Genomic DNA, 22,403 nt, shown 5'->3' on the forward strand with positions numbered 1-22,403 from the left:
TTTGAACAGTGATAGTGGTGAGTACAGTAAAGAGTATGATCAGTTTGAACAGTGATAGTGGTGAGTACAGTAGAACAGTAAAGAGTATGATCTGTTTGAACAGTGATAGTGGTGAGTACAGTAGAACAGTAAAGAGTATGATCTGTTTGAACAGTGATAGTGGTGAGTACAGTAGAACAGTAAAGAGTATGATCTGTTTGAACAGTGATAGTGGTGAGTACAGTAGAACAGTAAAGAGTATGATCTGTTTGAACAGTGATAGTGGTGAGTACAGTAGAACAGTAAAGAGTATGATCTGTTTGAACAGTGATAGTGGTGAGTACAGTGATACAGTAAAGAGTATGATCTGTTTGAACAGTGATAGTGGTGAGTACAGTAAAGAGTATGATCTGTTTGAACAGTGATAGTGGTGAGTACAGTAGAACAGTAAAGAGTATGATCTGTTTGAACAGTGATAGTGGTGAGTACAGTGATACAGTAAAGAGTATGATCTGTTTGAACAGTGATAGTGGTGAGTACAGTAGAACAGTAAAGAGTATGATCTGTTTGAACAGTGATAGTGGTGAGTACAGTAGAACAGTAAAGAGTATGATCTGTTTGAACAGTGATAGTGGTGAGTACAGTGATACAGTAAAGAGTATAATCTGTTTGAACAGTGATAGTGGTGAGTACAGTAGAACAGTAAAGAGTATGATCTGTTTGAACAGTGATAGTGGTGAGTACAGTGATACAGTAAAGAGTATGATCTGTTTGAACAGTGATAGTGGTGAGTACAGTAGAACAGTAAAGAGTATGATCTGTTTGAACAGTGATAGTGGTGAGTACAGTAGAACAGTAAAGAGTATGATCTGTTTGAACAGTGATAGTGGTGAGTACAGTAGAACAGTAAAGAGTACGATCTGTTTGAACAGTGATAGTGGTGAGTACAGTGATACTGTAAAGAGTATGATCTGTTTGAACAGTGATAGTGGTGAGTACAGTAGAACAGTAAAGAGTATGATCTGTTTGAACAGTGATAGTGGTGAGTACAGTAGAACAGTAAAGAGTATAATCTGTTTGAACAGTGATAGTGGTGAGTACAGTAGAACAGTAAAGAGTATGATCTGTTTGAACAGTGATAGTGGTGAGCACAGTGATACAGTAAAGAGTATGATCTGTTTGAACAGTGATAGTGGTGAGTACAGTAGAACAGTAAAGAGTATGATCTGTTTGAACAGTGATAGTGGTGAGTACAGTAGAACAGTAAAGAGTATGATCTGTTTGAACAGTGATAGTGGTGAGTACAGTAGAACAGTAAAGAGTATGATCTGTTTGAACAGTGATAGTGGTGAGTACAGTGATACAGTAAAGAGTATAATCTGTTTGAACAGTGATAGTGGTGAGTACAGTAGAACAGTAAAGAGTATGATCTGTTTGAACAGTGATAGTGGTGAGTACAGTGATACAGTAAAGAGTATGATCTGTTTGAACAGTGATAGTGGTGAGTACAGTAGAACAGTAAAGAGTATGATCTGTTTGAACAGTGATAGTGGTGAGTACAGTAGAACAGTAAAGAGTATGATCTGTTTGAACAGTGATAGTGGTGAGTACAGTAGAACAGTAAAGAGTACGATCTGTTTGAACAGTGATAGTGGTGAGTACAGTGATACAGTAAAGAGTATGATCTGTTTGAACAGTGATAGTGGTGAGTACAGTAGAACAGTAAAGAGTATGATCTGTTTGAACAGTGATAGTGGTGAGTACAGTGATACAGTAAAGAGTATGATCTGTTTGAACAGTGATAGTGGTGAGTACAGTAGAACAGTAAAGAGTATGATCTGTTTGAACAGTGATAGTGGTGAGTACAGTAGAACAGTAAAGAGTATGATCTGTTTGAACAGTGATAGTGGTGAGTACAGTAGAACAGTAAAGAGTACGATCTGTTTGAACAGTGATAGTGGTGAGTACAGTGATACAGTAAAGAGTATGATCTGTTTGAACAGTGATAGTGGTGAGTACAGTAGAACAGTAAAGAGTATGATCTGTTTGAACAGTGATAGTGGTGAGTACAGTAGAACAGTAAAGAGTATGATCTGTTTGAACAGTGATAGTGGTGAGTACAGTAGAACAGTAAAGAGTATGATCTGTTTGAACAGTGATAGTGGTGAGTACAGTAGAACAGTAAAGAGTATGATCTGTTTGAACAGTGATAGTGGTGAGTACAGTAGAACAGTGAAGAGTATGATCTGTTTGAACAGTGATAGTGGTGAGTACAGTAGAACAGTAAAGAGTATGATCTGTTTGAACAGTGATAGTGGTGAGTACAGTAAAGAGTATGATCTGTTTGAACAGTGATAGTGGTGAGTACAGTGATACAGTAAAGAGTATGATCTGTTTGAACAGTGATAGTGGTGAGTACAGTAGAACAGTAAAGAGTATGATCTGTTTGAACAGTGATAGTGGTGAGTACAGTAAAGAGTATGATCTGTTTGAACAGTGATAGTGGTGAGTACAGTGATACAGTAAAGAGTATGATCTGTTTGAACAGTAATAGTGGTGAGTACAGTAGAACAGTAAAGAGTATGATCTGTTTGAACAGTGATAGTGGTGAGTACAGTAAAGAGTATGATCTGTTTGAACAGTGATAGTGGTGAGTACAGTAGAACAGTAAAGAGTATGATCTGTTTGAACAGTGATAGTGGTGAGTACAGTAGAACAGTAAAGAGTATGATCTGTTTGAACAGTGATAGTGGTGAGTACAGTAGAACAGTAAAGAGTATGATCTGTTTGAACAGTGATAGTGGTGAGTACAGTAGAACAGTAAAGAGTATGATCTGTTTGAACAGTGATAGTGTTGAGTACAGTAGAACAGTAAAGAGTATGATCTGTTTGAACAGTGATAGTGGTGAGTACAGTAGAACAGTAAAGAGTATGATCTGTTTGAACAGTGATAGTGGTGAGTACAGTAGAACAGTAAAGAGTATGATCTGTTTGAACAGTGATAGTGGTGAGTACAGTAGAACAGTAAAGAGTATGATCTGTTTGAACAGTGATAGTGGTGAGTACAGTAGAACAGTAAAGAGTATGATCTGTTTGAACAGTGATAGTGGTGAGTACAGTGATACAGTAAAGAGTATGATCTGTTTGAACAGTGATAGTGGTGAGTACAGTGATACAGTAAAGAGTATGATCTGTTTGAACAGTGATAGTGGTGAGTACAGTAAAGAGTATGATCTGTTTGAACAGTGATAGTGGTGAGTACAGTAAAGAGTATGATCTGTTTGAACAGTGATAGTGGTGAGTACAGTAGAACAGTAAAGAGTACGATCTGTTTGAACAGTGATAGTGGTGAGTACAGTAGAACAGTAAAGAGTATGATCTGTTTGAACAGTGATAGTGGTGAGTACAGTAGAACAGTAAAGAGTATGATCTGTTTGAACAGTGATAGTGGTGAGTACAGTAGTACAGTAAAGAGTATGATCTGTTTGAACAGTGATAGTGGTGAGTATAGTAGAACAGTAAAGAGTATGATCTGTTTGAACAGTGATAGTGGTGAGTACAGTAGAACAGTAAAGAGTATGATCTGTTTGAACAGTGATAGTGGTGAGTACAGTAGAACAGTAAAGAGTATGATCTGTTTGAACAGTGATAGTGGTGAGTACAGTAGAACAGTAAAGAGTATGAAGTTTCATGTTTTAATGAAACATGCACAACTACAGTGAAATGCTTTTCTTGAAAACTCAAAACCCAACGATGCAATAATCAATAACAATGTATTACTAGACAAAATAAAGACAAAAATAATAGGAAATATGAAATACATAATTAAGTAAGTATGTATATAGTATACAATATACAGGAAATATATAAACAGTCAGTTCCAGTACCATATTAACAATGTGCAGGGATACTGGAGTGATGGAGGTGGATATGAATAGAGGTAAGGTAACTAGGCAACAGGATATACAGATCTTTTTTTTTTTTTTTTTTTTGAACTGCGACAGATCTGTTTGAACTGCGACAGTGAATCAGTCTCCGTATGTCACACCCTGATCACATAGTCATTCTCATCCTCACACACATCACACACACACACACATCACGTACACACACACACACACACACACACACACACACACACACACACACGCACATCACGTACACACGAACACACACAACACACACAACACACACAAGCACACCCTCACTGAGAAGAGTCCCAAGGTTCTGAATATGTGACGTACGGCTCAGTTTCAACCACAGTAATACAGGACAGACGTCCTCTGACCACCACAGTAATACAGGACAGACGTCCTCTGACCACCACAGTAATACAGGACAGACGTCCTCTGACCACCACAGTAATACAGTACAGACGTCCTCTGACCACCACAGTAATACAGGACAGACGTCCTCTGACCACCACAGTAATACAGGACAGACGTCCTCTGACCACCACAGTAATACAGGACAGACGTCCTCTGACCACCACAGTAATACAGGACAGACGTCCTCTGACCACCACAGTAATACAGGACAGACGTCCTCTGACCACCACAGTAATACAGGACAGACATCCTCTGACCACCACAGTAATACAGGACAGACATCCTCTGACCACCACAGTAATACAGGACAGACGTCCTCTGACCACCACAGTAATACAGGACAGACGTCCTCTGACCACCACAGTAATACAGGACAGACGTCCTCTGACCACCACAGTAATACAGGACAGACGTCCTCTGACCACCACAGTAATACAGGACAGACGTCCTCTGACCACCACAGTAATACAGGACAGACGTCCTCTGACCACCACAGTAATACAGGACAGACGTCCTCTGACCACCACAGTAATACAGGACAGACGTCCTCTGACCACCACAGTAATACAGGACAGACGTCCTCTGACCACCACAGTAATACAGGACAGACGTCCTCTGACCACCACAGTAATACAGGACAGACATCCTCTGACCACCACAGTAATACAGGACAGACATCCTCTGACCACCACAGTAATACAGGACAGACATCCTCTGACCACCACAGTAATACAGGACAGAGGATGTCTGTCCTGTATTACTGTGGTGGTCAGAGGATGTCTTCTGACCACCACAGTAATACAGGACAGACGTCCTCTGACCACCACAGTAATACAGGACAGACGTCCTCTGACCACCACAGTAATACAGGACAGACGTCCTCTGACCACCACAGTAATACAGGACAGACGTCCTCTGACCACCACAGTAATACAGGACAGACATCCTCTGACCACCACAGTAATACAGGACAGAGGATGTCTGTCCTGTATTACTGTGGTGGTCAGAGGATGTCTTCTGACCACCACAGTAATACAGGACAGACGTCCTCTGACCACCACAGTAATACAGGACAGACGTCCTCTGACCACCACAGTAATACAGGACAGACGTCCTCTGACCACCACAGTAATACAGGATAGACGTCCTCTGACCACCACAGTAATACAGGACAGACGTCCTCTGACCACCACAGTAATACAGGACAGACGTCCTCTGACCACCACAGTAATACAGGACAGACGTCCTCTGACCACCACAGTAATACAGGACAGACGTCCTCTGACCACCACAGTAATACAGGACAGACGTCCTCTGACCACCACAGTAATACAGGACAGACATCCTCTGACCACCACAGTAATACAGGACAGACGTCCTCTGACCACCACAGTAATACAGGACAGACGTCCTCTGACCACCACAGTAATACAGGACAGACGTCCTCTGACCACCACAGTAATACAGGACAGACGTCCTCTGACCACCACAGTAATACAGGACAGACGTCCTCTGACCACCACAGTAATACAGGACAGACGTCCTCTGACCACCACAGTAATACAGGACAGACGTCCTCTGACCACCACAGTAATACAGGACAGACGTCCTCTGACCACCACAGTAATACAGGACAGACGTCCTCTGACCACCACAGTAATACAGGACAGACGTCCTCTGACCACCACAGTAATACAGGACAGACGTCCTCTGACCACCACAGTAATACAGGACAGACGTCCTCTGACCACCACAGTAATACAGGACAGACGTCCTCTGACCACCACAGTAATACAGGACAGACGTCCTCTGACCACCACAGTAATACAGGACAGACGTCCTCTGACCACCACAGTAATACAGGACAGACGTCCTCTGACCACCACAGTAATACAGGACAGACGTCCTCTGACCACCACAGTAATACAGGACAGACGTCCTCTGACCACCACAGTAATACAGGACAGACGTCCTCTGACCACCACAGTAATACAGGACAGACGTCCTCTGACCACCACAGTAATACAGGACAGACATCCTCTGACCACCACAGTAATACAGGACAGACGTCCTCTGACCACCACAGTAATACAGGACAGACGTCCTCTGACCACCACAGTAATACAGGACAGACGTCCTCTGACCACCACAGTAATACAGGACAGACATCCTCTGACCACCACAGTAATACAGGACAGACATCCTCTGGACCACCACAGTAATACAGGACAGACATCCTCTGTCTGATGGTCTGCTTTCCCAACAACAACACATACCTTTACTAATGGATGATCCTCACGTGGGTGTAATTATATTCACCCAACATGGGGGGTAATGAACTGACTGGACTCCAGAGAAGCTATTCCTCTATATACATTACAGGTCAAAAGTTTTAAAACTTACTCATTCAAGGGTTTTTCTTTATTTTTACAATTTTCTACATTGTAGAATGATAGTGAAGACATCAAAACTATTCAATAACACATATGGAATCATGTAGTAACCAAAAAAAGTGTTAAACAAATCAAAATATATTTTATATTTGAGATTCTTCAAATAGCCACCCTTTGCCTTGATGAAAGCTTTGCACACTCTTGGCATTCTCTCAACCAGCTTCACCTGGAATGCTTTTTCCAACAGTCTTGAAGGAGTTCCCACATATGCTGAGCACTTGTTGGCTGCTTTTCCTTCACTCTGCGGTCCGACTCATCCCAAACCATCTCAATTGGGTTGAGGTCGGGGGATTGTGGAGGCCAGGTCATCTGATGCAGCACTCCATCACTCTCCTTCTTGGTCAAATAGCCCTTACACAGCCTGGAGGTGTGTTGGGCCATTGTCCTGTTGAAAAACAAATGATAGTCCCACTAAGCCCAAACCAGATGGGATGGCGTATCGCTGTAGAATGCTGTGGTAGCCATGCTGGTTAAGTGTGCCTTGAATTCTAAATAAATCACAGACAGTGTCACCAGCAAAGCACCCCCCACACCATAACACCTCCTCCTCCCATGCTTTATGGTGGGAACCATACATGCAGAGATCATCCGTTCACCCACTCCGCGTCTCACAAAGACACAGCGGTTTGAACCAAAAATCTCCAATTTGGACTCCAGACCAAAGGACACATTTCGGGCTGAAATCGACAAGAAGAAACTCACGTCACCCCCTACAGTTGACCAATCACTGACAAAGGGCTATAAGACTTCGGCTCCGAACATCGACTGGCCTTGAGAAAAAAATTGTGTGCCCGAACAGCCAATAGAAACCCCAACTGAACACCAAAAATGAACAAAAAAAGTCACAAAATGTCATCTTAATGGGTGGTGCGTTCGTAAATTCACTCTGGCTATCTACTCCGATTTCAGAGCACTCTCGTCTGAGTGTGCAAGAGCGCAGAATAACTGATGAATTTACGTACGCTCAACACCCGTTGAGTATGGCACCCGTTGAATATGTCAGTAAAGTCAGCAAAAAAGCTTAATTAAATTGTTGCCAGCAGCACAGTTACGTTAACCAGCTCTGCTAGGGCGAGTAAAATGGTCAGAGTGAAATGTTCTCTCATTTGTGTCTGGAATTAGCTAGCAAGCTAGCCAACGTTAGCCAGTTAGCTTGGGTGCTTGACTGCCGTTGTGAGGTCAGGATGCTCGGATCAACCCTACTCCTCGGCCAGAGCGTCCAGTGTGCGGTCTGAACGCTCCGAGAGCGAAACGCTCTGAATTTACGAACCGACAAACTGACAACGCTCTGAATTTACAAACTGACAATGCTCTGAATTTACAAACGGACAATCTGACAACGCTCTGAATTTACGAACGGACAATCTGACAACGCTCTGAATTTACAAACTGACAATCTGACAACGCTCCGAATTTTACGAACGGACAATCTGACAACGCTCCAAATTTACGAACGGACAATCTGACAACGCTCTGAATTTTACGAACTGACAATCTGACAACGCTCTGAATTTTACGAACGGACAATCTGACAACGCTCCAAATTTTACGAACGGACAATCTGACAACGCTCCGAATTTACGAACAGACAATCTGACAACGCTCTGAATTTACAAACGGACAATCTGACAACGCTCTGAATTTACAAATGGACAATCTGACAACGCTCTGAATTTACAAACGGACAATCTGACAACGCTCTGAATTTTACGAACGGACAATCTGACAATGCTCAGAATTTTACGAACGGACAATCTGACAACGCTCTGAATTTACAAACGGACAATCTGACAACGCTCCAAATTTACGAACAGAATCTGACAACGCTCTGAATTTACAAACGGACAATCTGACAACGCTCTGAATTTACAAACGGACAATTTGACAACGCTCTGAATTTACAAACTGACAATTTGACAACGTTCTGAATTTACAAACGGACAATCTGACAACGCTCCAAATTTACGAACAGACAATCTGACAACGCTCTGAATTTACAAACGGACAATCTGACAACGCTCTGAATTTACAAACGGACAATCTGACAACGCTCTGAATTTACAAACGGACAATCTGACAACGCTCTGAATTTACAAACGGACAATCTGACAACGCTCTGAATTTACAAACGGACAATCTGACAACGCTCTGAACTTTACGAATGGATAATCTGACAACGCTCTGAATTTTACGAATGGACAATCTGACAACGCTCTGAATTTACAAACGGACAATCTGACAACGCTCTGAATTTACAAACGGACAATCTGACAACGCTCTGAATTTACAAACGGACAATCTGACAACGCTCTGAATTTACAAACGGACAATCTGACAACGCTCTGAATTTACAAACGGACAATCTGACAACGCTCTGAATTTACAAACGGACAATCTGACAACGCTCTGAACTTTACGAATGGATAATCTGACAACGCTCTGAATTTTACGAATGGACAATCTGACAACGCTCTGAATTTACAAACGGACAATCTGACAACGCTCTGAATTTACAAACGGACAATCTGACAACGCTCTGAATTTACAAATGGACAATCTGACAACGCTCTGAATTTACAAACGGACAATTTGACAACGCTCTGAATTTTACGAATGGATAATCTGACAACGCTCTGAATTTACAAACGGACAATTTGACAACGCTCTGAATTTTACGAATGGACAATCTGACAACGCTCTGAATTTACAAACGGACAATCTGACAACGCTCTGAATTTACAAACGGACAATCTGACAACGCTCTGAATTTACAAACGGACAATCTGACAACGCTCTGAATTTACAAACGGACAATCTGACAACGCTCTGAATTTACAAACGGACAATCTGACAACGCTCTGAATTTACAAACGGACAATCTGACAACGCTCTGAATTTACAAACGGACAATCTGACAACGCTCTGAATTTACAAACGGACAATCTGACAACGCTCTGAATTTACAAACGGACAATCTGACAACGTTCTGAATTTACAAACGGACAATCTGACAACGCTCTGAATTTACAAACGGACAATCTGACAACGCTCTGAATTTACAAACGGACAATCTGACAACGCTCTGAATTTACAAACGGACAATCTGACAACGCTCTGAATTTACAAACGGACAATCTGACAACGCTCTGAATTTACAAACGGACAATCTGACAACGCTCTGAATTTACAAACGGACAATCTGACAACGCTCTGAATTTACAAACGGACAATCTGACAACGCTCTGAATTTACAAACGGACAATCTGACAACGCTCTGAATTTACAAACGGACAATCTGACAACGCTCTGAATTTACAAACGGACAATCTGACAACGCTCTGAATTTACAAACGGACAATCTGACAACGCTCTGAATTTACAAACGGACAATTTGACAACGCTCTGAATTTTACGAATGGATAATCTGACAACGCTCTGAATTTACAAACGGACAATTTGACAACGCTCTGAATTTTACGAATGGACAATCTGACAACGCTCTGAATTTACAAACGGACAATCTGACAACGCTCTGAATTTACAAACGGACAATCTGACAACGCTCTGAATTTACAAACGGACAATCTGACAACGCTCTGAATTTACAAACGGACAATCTGACAACGCTCTGAATTTACAAACGGACAATTTGACAACGCTCTGAATTTTACGAATGGATAATCTGACAACGCTCTGAATTTACAAACGGACAATTTGACAACGCTCTGAATTTTACGAATGGATAATCTGACAACGCTCTGAATTTACAAACGGACAATTTGACAACGCTCTGAATTTTACGAATGGACAATCTGACAACGCTCTGAATTTACAAACGGACAATCTGACAACGCTCTGAATTTACAAACGGACAATCTGACAACGCTCTGAATTTACAAACGGACAATCTGACAACGCTCTGAATTTACAAACGGACAATCTGACAACGCTCTGAATTTACAAACGGACAATTTGACAACGCTCTGAATTTTACGAATGGATAATCTGACAACGCTCTGAATTTACAAACGGACAATTTGACAACGCTCTGAATTTTACGAATGGACAATCTGACAACGCTCTGAATTTACAAACGGACAATCTGACAACGCTCTGAATTTACAAACGGACAATCTGACAACGCTCTGAATTTACAAACGGACAATCTGACAACGCTCTGAATTTACAAACGGACAATCTGACAACGCTCTGAATTTACAAACGGACAATCTGACAACGCTCTGAATTTACAAACGGACAATCTGACAACGCTCTGAATTTACAAACGGATAATCTGACAACGCTCTGAATTTACAAACGGACAATCTGACAACGCTCTGAATTTACAAACGGACAATCTGACAACGCTCTGAATTTACAAACGGACAATCTGACAACGCTCTGAATTTACAAACTGACAATCTGACAACGCTCTGAATTTACAAACGGACAATCTGACAACGCTCTGAATTTACAAACGGACAATCTGACAACGCTCTGAATTTACAAACGGACAATCTGACAACGCTCTGAATTTACAAACGGACAATCTGACAACGCTCTGAATTTACAAACGGACAATCTGACAACGCTCTGAATTTACAAACGGACAATCTGACAACGCTCTGAATTTACAAACGGACAATCTGACAACGCTCTGAATTTACAAACGGACAATCTGACAACGCTCTGAATTTACAAATGGATAATCTGACAACGCTCTGAATTTACAAACGGACAATCTGACAACGCTCTGAATTTACAAATGGATAATCTGACAACGCTCTGAATTTACAAACGGACAATCTGACAACGCTCTGAATTTACAAACGGACAATCTGACAACGCTCCGAATTTACAAATGGATAATCTGACAACGCTCTGAATTTACAAACGGACAATCTGACAACGCTCTGAATTTACAAATGGATAATCTGACAACGCTCTGAATTTACAAACGGACAATCTGACAACGCTCTGAATTTACAAACGGACAATCTGACAACGCTCTGAATTTACAAACGGACAATCTGACAACGCTCTGAATTTACAAACGGACAATCTGACAACGCTCTGAATTTACAAACGCCCAGAGTGCACTCTGAGCATGCTCTGGCACTCCAGATTGAATTTATGAACCCACCCAATATATGCACGACCTGTTTCGGTTGGGAAGCATGGGGCTGCCTTTACCCTAACCTAAAATTAAAGACCAAACGGCACAGTTTTCATGAATGTTTCTAAAGCCAATTTGGACATTGTGGCTGTGGTACTAGTGACAACCCAGAGGGAGCGGGGTTTGGGGGAGAGACAGAGTCAGACTCATCAGTCAGACGAAGTTTACATTTGTCCACAGTTCTATGTTCATAGTTACCTAAAACATACAAGTATTGTTTATCGGCGATGGTTTGTAATAATAACGTGTATTTTCCTTCTGGCTAGTGTTTTTCTAGTCACACGACATAACATCCTTTCCAAGGTGCAGTCGTGAAAATACTAAAGCTACTACACTTCCCACAGTTCATTTGGTTATCGTCTGGTTGTCGGTGATTGGTCCGTGTTTAAGGAACGTAGCGTTAGCTACAGGGTTTTGACCAATCGGCGCTGCGGATTTGAACTTCCCGGTCGGTAATTGGCCCATTTTGGTTCAACCTTCCCATGCTGCTTTGCTGGAATTCAAATCGGGAGGACCAATCACAGGCGGTTCTAACGAACAGAGCAGCATTTAAACTTGCAGCTAGCTAGTCGACGCTGTTGTTAAACGAAGAGCAAATAACAGCGGGGGAAACAAATTTATCATTATTATTTTTTTGCCACTACTATTAAATTATATTTAGTCAAATCTATCGGTTCTTGGGCAATCGTGTACGCTACACGTTCACGGCTTATTTTAAGCAAAACAGTTTGTTAACTTTGGGGCACCTGAATGGTTGGGTTTTGATTTGAATTCAGTGGTTTGCTCGAAGGTGGATGGTAGTGAGGTAGGTAGCCAAACTTTTTGCATTTTTATTTCTTTTAAATTGTCGTTTTTAGATTGTCAAACTTGTTTCTTATTTTCTGCCTTCGTAAACTGAAGAGCACGTTTTACATCAATATGAGTGCACCGGTAGCCAAGGCGGCGAATCCGTCGACGCATGTTGACCCCAAATCGGCACCTCTCAAAGAGATCCCAGATATCCTTGTGGATCCCCGGACAATGAAAAGGTACACTCGGGGAAGATTTCTCGGTAAGGGAGGGTTCGCCAAATGCTACGAAATCACAGACATGGACACCAAAGAGGTGTTCGCCGGTAAAGTCGTCCCCAAATCCATGATTCTCAAGCCTCACCAGAGGGAGAAGATGACTTCCGAAATCGCCATTCACAAGAGTCTCGACAACCCGCACGTCGTGGGATTTCACGGCTTTTTCGAGGACGACGACTTCGTTTATGTGGTTTTGGAAATCTGCAGGCGAAGGGTGAGTGGATTTGTTGACTGATTTACTTAGGTAAGTTGTCTTTGCTAACAACGTATTTTGCTAGTTACTGTAGCTAGCTAACCATTTCCTAATCTAGGAAAGGAAATCCACCGGTCAACATGGCTAGTTACTTGAATTGACAATACTTTGTTGTTAACCATAGCTTGCCCACAAGTTGACTGACTAGCATTGCATAAATAACTAGGTTTATAGCTTTGTGCTTTTGAATGAAAGTTATTTACAACTTTGCACTTAAAAGTAGTAGTTAGCCCTTTTGAGGAATTTGTGCAAACTGTACTGAAAGCTGGTTTCTTGGCATGACAACTTTAGGCTAAGTACATTCAGACATTCAGAAGTAAACCCTAAGAATACAAGTTAACCTAGCTATATAAAATAGTCGTTAACCCCCCCCCTCTCCTGTGCCTGTTCTGTCCCCAGTCTCTGTTGGAGCTGCATAAGCGTCGGAAGGCGGTGACCGAGCCAGAGGCCCGCTACTACATGATGCAGCTGGTTAAAGGCTGCCAGTACCTCCACAACAACAGAGTGATACACAGAGACCTGAAACTAGGAAACATCTTCCTCAGTGACGACATGGATGTCAAGATAGGTAGGTTCACACGCACTCTGTGTGCAACACACTCCAGAATGTAAAAAATAAAAAAATAAATTACATTATTTAGCAGACGCTCTTATCCAGAGCGACTTACATGAGCAATTAGGTTTAAGTGCCTTGTTTAAGGGCACATCGACAGATTTTTCACCTAGTCGGCTCGGGGATTAGAACCAGCGACCTTTCGGTTACTGGCACAACGCTCTTACCCACTAAGCTACCTGCCGACCATGTACACCACACACTTGGCGGTCCGGTTCTTCACTTCTCCACGGTGACTATGGTCTCACAACACGAAGAGTTTGACAATACACACTCTATAAACACACCAGGGCTGTATTCATTACATCTACACACACACACACACACACGCGCCTCTGTACAGCACCTTGTCTAAACACCTGTCTCGCATCTCCCCCAGGTGACTTTGGCCTGGCCACTAAGATAGAGTTTGACGGCGAGCGTAAGAAGACTCTGTGTGGAACGCCTAACTACATCGCCCCGGAGGTTCTCTGTAAGAAAGGACACAGCTTCGAGGTCGACGTCTGGTCTCTGGGGTGTATCCTGTAAGTGGAACCGCAGACGATGCACAGACAGACAGACAGACAGACGGGGGCATGAAATGAACACCTGCCAAACCGCGGGTAGATTTTAGGTATTGGCGGGTAGAGATGTATGTTTCACCAGCCGAGTTGGCGGGTGGTCAATTTGCAGGGCTCTGCAGTGCGATCATTACGTTAGTGCATTAAAAAGACATGTATGAGCACACATGCGAGTTGGGCATAGAAAAATGCTGCAGCATCTGTTTTCAAAGTATTTCTGGTCACAAGAAATTCAATTGAGCGATATCACGTTACTTCTTACTAATACACTTGTTGTTTTTAGAAACGTTCCAAAACATGTTATTTTTTTATGTATGTAATGACACACAGTGGGCTGGTAAAACATCCGACTGGCTGGTGGGTTTTCATCTACTTGCCACTGGCTGGTGGGTTTTCATCTACTTGCCACTGGCTGGTGGGTTTTCATCTACTTGCCACTGGCTGGTGGGTTTTCATCTACTTGCCACTGGCTGGTGGGTTTTCATCTACTTGCCACTGGCTGGTGGGTTTTCATCTACTTGCCACTGGCTGGTGGGTTTTCATCTACTTGCCACTGGCTGGTGGGTTTTCATCTACTTGCCACTGGCTGGTGGGTTTTCATCTACTTGCCACTGGCTGGTGGGTTTTCATCTACTTGCCACTGGCTGGTGGGTTTTCATCTACTTGCCACTGGCTGGTCGACCACCTGCCATTTTCAGCCCTGCACCAGAGATGACACACACTCATCACCTCAACACACTTTCAATACTTTATCTGGATCCCCAGTAGTGGTCTGGATTTTAAGTCTTGATCTCTCTCTCTCTCAGGTACACTCTGCTGGTTGGTAAACCTCCATTTGAGACGTCTTGTCTGAAGGAGACCTACAACCGTATCAAAAAGAACAACTACACAATCCCCTGGGTGAGCTAACACCACATACACCACTACTACTACACCACATACACTACTAAACTATCCCCCTGGGTGGACTAACACCACATACTACTACTACTACACCACTAAGCTATCCCCCTGGGTGGACTAACACCACATACTACTACTACTACACCACTAAGCTATCCCCCTGGGTGGACTAACACCACATACTACTACTACTACTACACCACTAAGCTATCCCCCTGGGTGGACTAACACCACATACTACTACTACTACACCACTAAGCTATCCCCCTGGGTGGACTAACACCACATACTACTACTACTACACCACTAAGCTATCCCCCTGGGTAGACTAACACCACATACTACTACTACTACACCACTAAGCTATCCCCCTGGGTGGACTAACACCACATACTACTACTACTACTACTACTACACCACTAAGCTATCCCCCTGGGTGGACTAACACCACATACTACTACTACTACACCACTAAGCTATCCCCCTGGGTGGACTAACACCACATACTACTACTACACCACTAAGCTATCCCCCTGGGTGGACTAACACCACATACTACTACACCACTAAGCTATCCCCCTGGGTGGACTAACACCACATACTACTACTACACCACTAAGCTATCCCCCTGGGTGGACTAACACCACATACTACTACTACTACACCACTAAGCTATCCCCCTGGGTGGACTAACACCACATACTACTACTACTACTACACCACTAAGCTATCCCCCTGGGTGGACTAACACCACATACTACTACTACTACTACTACACCACTAAGCTATCCCCCTGGGTGGACTAACACCACATACTACTACACCACTAAGCTATCCCCCTGGGTAGACTAACACCACATACTACTACTACTACACCACTAAGCTATCCCCCTGGGTGGACTAACACCACATACTACTACACCACTAAGCTATCCCCCTGGGTGGACTAACACCACATACTACTACACCACTAAGCTATCCCCCTGGGTGGACTAACACCACATACTACTACTACTACACCACTAAGCTATCCCCCTGGGTGGACTAACACCACATACTACTACTACTACTACTACACCACTAAGCTATCCCCCTGGGTGGACTAACACCACATACTACTACTACTACACCGCTAAGCTATCCCCCTGGGTGGACTAACACCACATACTACTACTACTACACCACTAAGCTATCCCCCTGGGTGGACTAACACCACATACTACTACTACTACACCACTAAGCTATCCCCCTGGGTGGACTAACACCACATACTACTACTACTACACCACTAAGCTATCCCCCTGGGTGGACTAACACCACATACTACTACTACTACTACTACTACTACTACTACACCACTAAGCTATCCCCCTGGGTGGACTAACACCACATACTACTACTACTACACCACTAAGCTATCCCCCTGGGTGGACTAACACCACATACTACTACTACTACACCACTAAGCTATCCCCCTGGGTGGACTAACACCACATACTACTACTACTACACCACTAAGCTATCCCCCTGGGTGGACTAACACCACATACTACTACTACTACACCACTAAGCTATCCCCCTGGGTGGACTAACACCACATACTACTACTACTACACCACTAAGCTATCCCCCTGGGTGGACTAACACCACATACTACTACTACTACACCACTAAGCTATCCCCCTGGGTGGACTAACACCACATACTATTACTACACCACTAAGCTATCCCCCTGGGTGGACTAACACCACATACTACTACTACTACTACACCACTAAGCTATCCCCCTGGGTGGACTAACACCACATACCACTACTACACCACTAAGCTATCCCCCTGGGTGGACTAACACCACATACTACTACTACTACACCACTAAGCTATCCCCCTGGGTGGACTAACACCACATACTACTACTACTACACCACTAAGCTATCCCCCTGGGTGGACTAACACCACATACTACTACTACTACACCACTAAGCTATCCCCCTGGGTGGACTAACACCACATACTACTACTACTACACCACTAAGCTATCCCCCTGGGTGGACTAACACCACATACTACTACTACTACACCACTAAGCTATCCCCCTGGGTGGACTAACACCACACACTACTACTACACCACTAAGCTATCCCCCTGGGTGGACTAACACCACATACTACTACTACACCACTAAGCTATCCCCCTGGGTGGACTAACACCACATACTACTACTACACCACTAAGCTATCCCCCTGGGTGGACTAACACCACATACTACTACTACTACTACACCACTAAGCTATCCCCCTGGGTGGACTAACACCACATACTACTACTACTACACCACTAAGCTATCCCCCTGGGTGGACTAACACCACATACTACTACTACTACTACACCACTAAGCTATCCCCCTGGGTGGACTAACACCACATACTACTACTACTACTACTACTACACCACTAAGCTATCCCCCTGGGTGGACTAACACCACATACTACTACTACTACTACACCACTAAGCTATCCCCCTGGGTGGACTAACACCACATACTACTACTACTACTACTACACCACTAAGCTATCCCCCTGGGTGGACTAACACCACACACTACTACTACACCACTAAGCTATCCCCCTGGGTGGACTAACACCACATACTACTACTACTACTACACCACTAAGCTATCCCCCTGGGTGGACTAACACCACATACTACTACTACTACTACACCACTAAGCTATCCCCCTGGGTGGACTAACACCACATACTACTACTACTACACCACTAAGCTATCCCCCTGGGTGGACTAACACCACATACTACTACTACTACACCACTAAGCTATCCCCCTGGGTGGACTAACACCACATACTACTACTACACCACTAAGCTATCCCCCTGGGTGGACTAACACCACATACTACTACTACTACTACACCACTAAGCTATCCCCCTGGGTGGACTAACACCACATACTACTACTACTACACCACTAAGCTATCCCCCTGGGTGGACTAACACCACATACTACTACTACTACTACACCACTAAGCTATCCCCCTGGGTGGACTAACACCACATACTACTACTACTACTACTACACCACTAAGCTATCCCCCTGGGTGGACTAACACCACATACTACTACTACTACTACTACACCACTAAGCTATCCCCCTGGGTGGACTAACACCACACACTACTACTACACCACTAAGCTATCCCCCTGGGTGGACTAACACCACATACTACTACTACTACTACACCACTAAGCTATCCCCCTGGGTGGACTAACACCACATACTACTACTACTACTACTACACCACTAAGCTATCCCCCTGGGTGGACTAACACCACACACTACTACTACACCACTAAGCTATCCCCCTGGGTGGACTAACACCACATACTACTACTACTACACCACTAAGCTATCCCCCTGGGTGGACTAACACCACATACTACTACTACACCACTAAGCTATCCCCCTGGGTGGACTAACACCACATACTACTACTACACCACTAAGCTATTCCCCTGGTTGGACTAACACCACATACTACTACTACACCACTAAGGTATCCCCCTGGGTGGACTAACACCACATACTACTACTACTACACCACTAAGCTATCCCCCTGGGTGGACTAACACCACATACTACTACTACTACTACACCACTAAGCTATCCCCCTGGGTGGACTAACACCACATACTACTACTACACCACTAAGCTATCCCCCTGGGTGGACTAACACCACATACTACTACTACTACTACTACACCACTAAGCTATCCCCCTGGGTGGACTAACACCACATACTACTACTACTACACCACTAAGCTATCCCCCTGGGTGGACTAACACCACATACTACTACTACACCACTAAGCTATCCCCCTGGGTGGACTAACACCACATACTACTACTACTACACCACTAAGCTATCCCCCTGGGTGGACTAACACCACATACTACTACTACTACTACACCACTAAGCTATCCCCCTGGGTGGACTAACACCACATACTACTACTACACCACTAAGCTATCCCCCTGGGTGGACTAACACCACATACTACTACTACTACTACACCACTAAGCTATCCCCCTGGGTGGACTAACACCACATACTACTACTACTACTACACCACTAAGCTATCCCCCTGGGTGGACTAACACCACATACTACTACTACTACACCACTAAGCTATCCCCCTGGGTGGACTAACACATTCATGACGGTGTAAAGTACCTTTTAATAGTTCAAAGGTCATCCATGCTTATGTCAGTTTTGTCACTAACGTCTCTCCCCCTTTTATTCCCCGTCTCTGTCTGTCTGCAGCAAATCAACCCAGTGGCAGCGTCTCTGATCAAGCGGATGCTCCATGCCGACCCGGCCCAGCGTCCCACCGTCTCCCAGCTGCAAACTGATGAGTTCTTCACGGGGGGGTACATCCCCCTGCGCCTCCCCACCACCTGCCTCACCGTGCCCCCACGCTTCTCCATCGCCCCCTCCTCTCTGGAGCCCAGCCAGAGACGCCCACTCACCGCTCTCAACAACCAAGGTTAGATAGATGGATGGATACACACTACATAGAACACTGAATGGTCTAGTGTTGGTCTCTCTTCAGCGGGGGTCTAGTGTTGGTCTCTCTTCAGCGGGGGTCTAGTGTTGCTCTCTCTCTCTCTCCAGCGGGGGTCTAGTGTTGGTCTCTCTCTTCAGCGGGGGTCTAGTGTTGGTCTCTCTCCAGCGGGGGTCTAGTGTTGGTCTCTCTCTCCAGCAGGGGTCTAGTGTTGGTCTCTCTCTTTCAGCGGGGGTCTAGTGTTGGTCTCTCTCTCTCCAGCGGGGGTCTAGTGTTGGTCTCTCTCTCTCCAGCGGGGGTCTAGTGTTGGTCTCTCTCTTCAGCGGGGGTCTAGTGTTGGTCTCTCTCTTCCTTCAGCGGGGGTCTAGTGTTGGTCTCTCTCTCTTCAGCGGGGGTCTAGTGTTGGTCTCTCTCCAGCGGGGGTCTAGTGTTGGTCTCTCTCTCTCTCCAGCGGGGGTCTAGTGTTGGTCTCTCTCTCTCTTCAGCGGGGGTCTAGTGTTGGTCTCTCTCTCTCTCTTCAGCGGGGGTCTAGTGTTGGTCTCTCTCTCTCTCTTCAGCGGGGGTCTAGTGTTGGTCTCTCTCTCTCTCTCTCCAGCGGGGGTCTAGTGTTGGTCTCTCTCTCTCTCTCTCCAGCGGGGGTCTAGTGTTGGTCTCTCTCTCTCTCCAGCGGGGGTCTAGTGTTGGTCTCTCTCTCCAGCGGGGGTCTAGTGTTGGTCTCTCTCTCTCTCTTCAGCGGGGGTCTAGTGTTGGTCTCTCTCTCTCTCTTCAGCGGGGGTCTAGTGTTGGTCTCTCTCTCTCTCTCCAGCGGGGGTCTAGTGTTGGTCTCTCTCTCTTCAGCGGGGGTCTAGTGTTGGTCTCTCTCTTCAGCGGGGGTCTAGTGTTGATCTCTCTCTCTCCAGCGGGGGTCTAGTGTTGGTCTCTCTCTTCAGCGGGGGTCTAGTGTTGGTCTCTCTCTTCAGCGGGGGTCTAGTGTTGGTCTCTCTCTTCAGCGGGGGTCTAGTGTTGGTCTCTCTCTTCAGCGGGGGTCTAGTGTTGGTCTCTCTCTTCAGCGGGGGTCTAGTGTTGGTCTCTCTCTCCAGCGGGGGTCTAGTGTTGGTCTCTCTCTCTCTCTCCAGCGGGGGTCTAGTGTTGGTCTCTCTCTTCAGCGGGGGTCTAGTGTTGGTCTCGCTCTTCAGCGGGGGTCTAGTGTTGGTCTCTCTCTTCAGCGGGGGTCTAGTGTTGGTCTCTCTCTTCAGCAGGGACAGAGAATGTGGACCAGAAAGATGAGCCACTGCACCGAGAGATTCCAGAGGCCACAGATTGCCACCTGAGTGACATGCTGCAGCAACTCAACACCTGCAACGCTGCCAAGCCCTCCGACAGAGGACTCATACGAATGGGTACGACACACACACACACACACACTTACATGGGTACGACACACACTGCCAAGCCCTCCGAGAGAGGACTCATACGAATGGGTACGACACACACACTCACTTACATGGGTACGACACACACACTACCAAGCCCTCCGAGAGAGGACTCATACGAATGGGTACGACACACACTTACATGGGTACGACACACATCCACACTACCAAGCCCTCAGAGAGAGGAGTCATTCCCATGGGGTAGGACACATCCACACTACCAAGCCCTCAGAGAGAGGAGTCATTCCCATGGGGTAGCAGACATCCACACTACCAAGCCCTCAGAGAGAGGAGTCATTCCCATGGGGTAGGACACATCCACACTGCCAAGCCCTCAGAGAGAGGAGTCATTCCCATGGGGTAGCAGACATCCACACTACCAAGCCCTCAGAGAGAGGAGTCATTCCCATGGGGTAGGACACATCCACACTACCAAGCCCTCAGAGAGAGGAGTCATTCCCATGGGGTAGGACACATCCACACTACCAAGCCCTCAGAGAGAGGAGTCATTCCCATGGGGTAGGACACATCCACACTGCCAAGCCCTCAGAGAGAGGAGTCATTCCCATGGGGTAGCAGACATCCACACTACCAAGCCCTCAGAGAGAGGAGTCATTCCCATGGGGTAGCAGACATCCACACTACCAAGCCCTCAGAGAGAGGAGTCATTCCCATGGGGTAGGACACATCCACACTACCAAGCCCTCAGAGAGAGGAGTCATTCCCATGGGGTAGCAGACATCCCAGCATATTGACCTCTGTTAGTTATGACGTGCTGTATACAGAAACCTTAACTAAAGGTATCAGGGTTCCTCTCCCCCCCCCTGACGTCCAACCCCTGTGTTTCCAGAGGAGGCAGAGGAGACATCCCAGCATATTGACCTCTGTTAGTGATGACGTGCTGTAAACAGAAACCTTAACTAAAGGTATCAGGGTTCCTCTCCCCCCCCTGACGTCTAACCCCTGTGTTTCCAGAGGAGGCAGAGGACCCAGCCTGTGTCCCCATCTTCTGGATCAGCAAGTGGGTCGACTACAGCGACAAATACGGACTGGGTAAGAAGAATGAAATCCTCTGTCAC

At 45.1% G+C, this 22,403-nt stretch overlaps 1 protein-coding gene across 1 annotated transcript in view; it reads left to right on the top strand.

Moving 5' to 3' along the window:
* The first annotated feature begins 12,468 nt into the window (after positions 1–12,468).
* The window catches only part of LOC311125147 (serine/threonine-protein kinase PLK1-like), a 13,640-nt gene continuing 3,705 nt past the window's right edge, over positions 12,469–22,403 (top strand). The window contains exons 1-7 of the mRNA XM_084199210.1: positions 12,469–13,217; positions 13,656–13,824; positions 14,249–14,393; positions 15,236–15,329; positions 19,672–19,894; positions 21,148–21,291; positions 22,300–22,377. Coding sequence (XP_084055336.1) covers positions 12,855–13,217; positions 13,656–13,824; positions 14,249–14,393; positions 15,236–15,329; positions 19,672–19,894; positions 21,148–21,291; positions 22,300–22,377 — 1,216 coding nt within the window. The 5' untranslated portion in view covers positions 12,469–12,854. The remainder of the gene's footprint in view (positions 13,218–13,655; positions 13,825–14,248; positions 14,394–15,235; positions 15,330–19,671; positions 19,895–21,147; positions 21,292–22,299; positions 22,378–22,403) is intronic.

This window comes from Coregonus lavaretus (assembly GCF_964263955.1).
Source record: "Coregonus lavaretus genome assembly, contig: HAP1_SCAFFOLD_2389, whole genome shotgun sequence".
Taxonomy (NCBI): Eukaryota; Metazoa; Chordata; class Actinopteri; order Salmoniformes; family Salmonidae; genus Coregonus; species Coregonus lavaretus.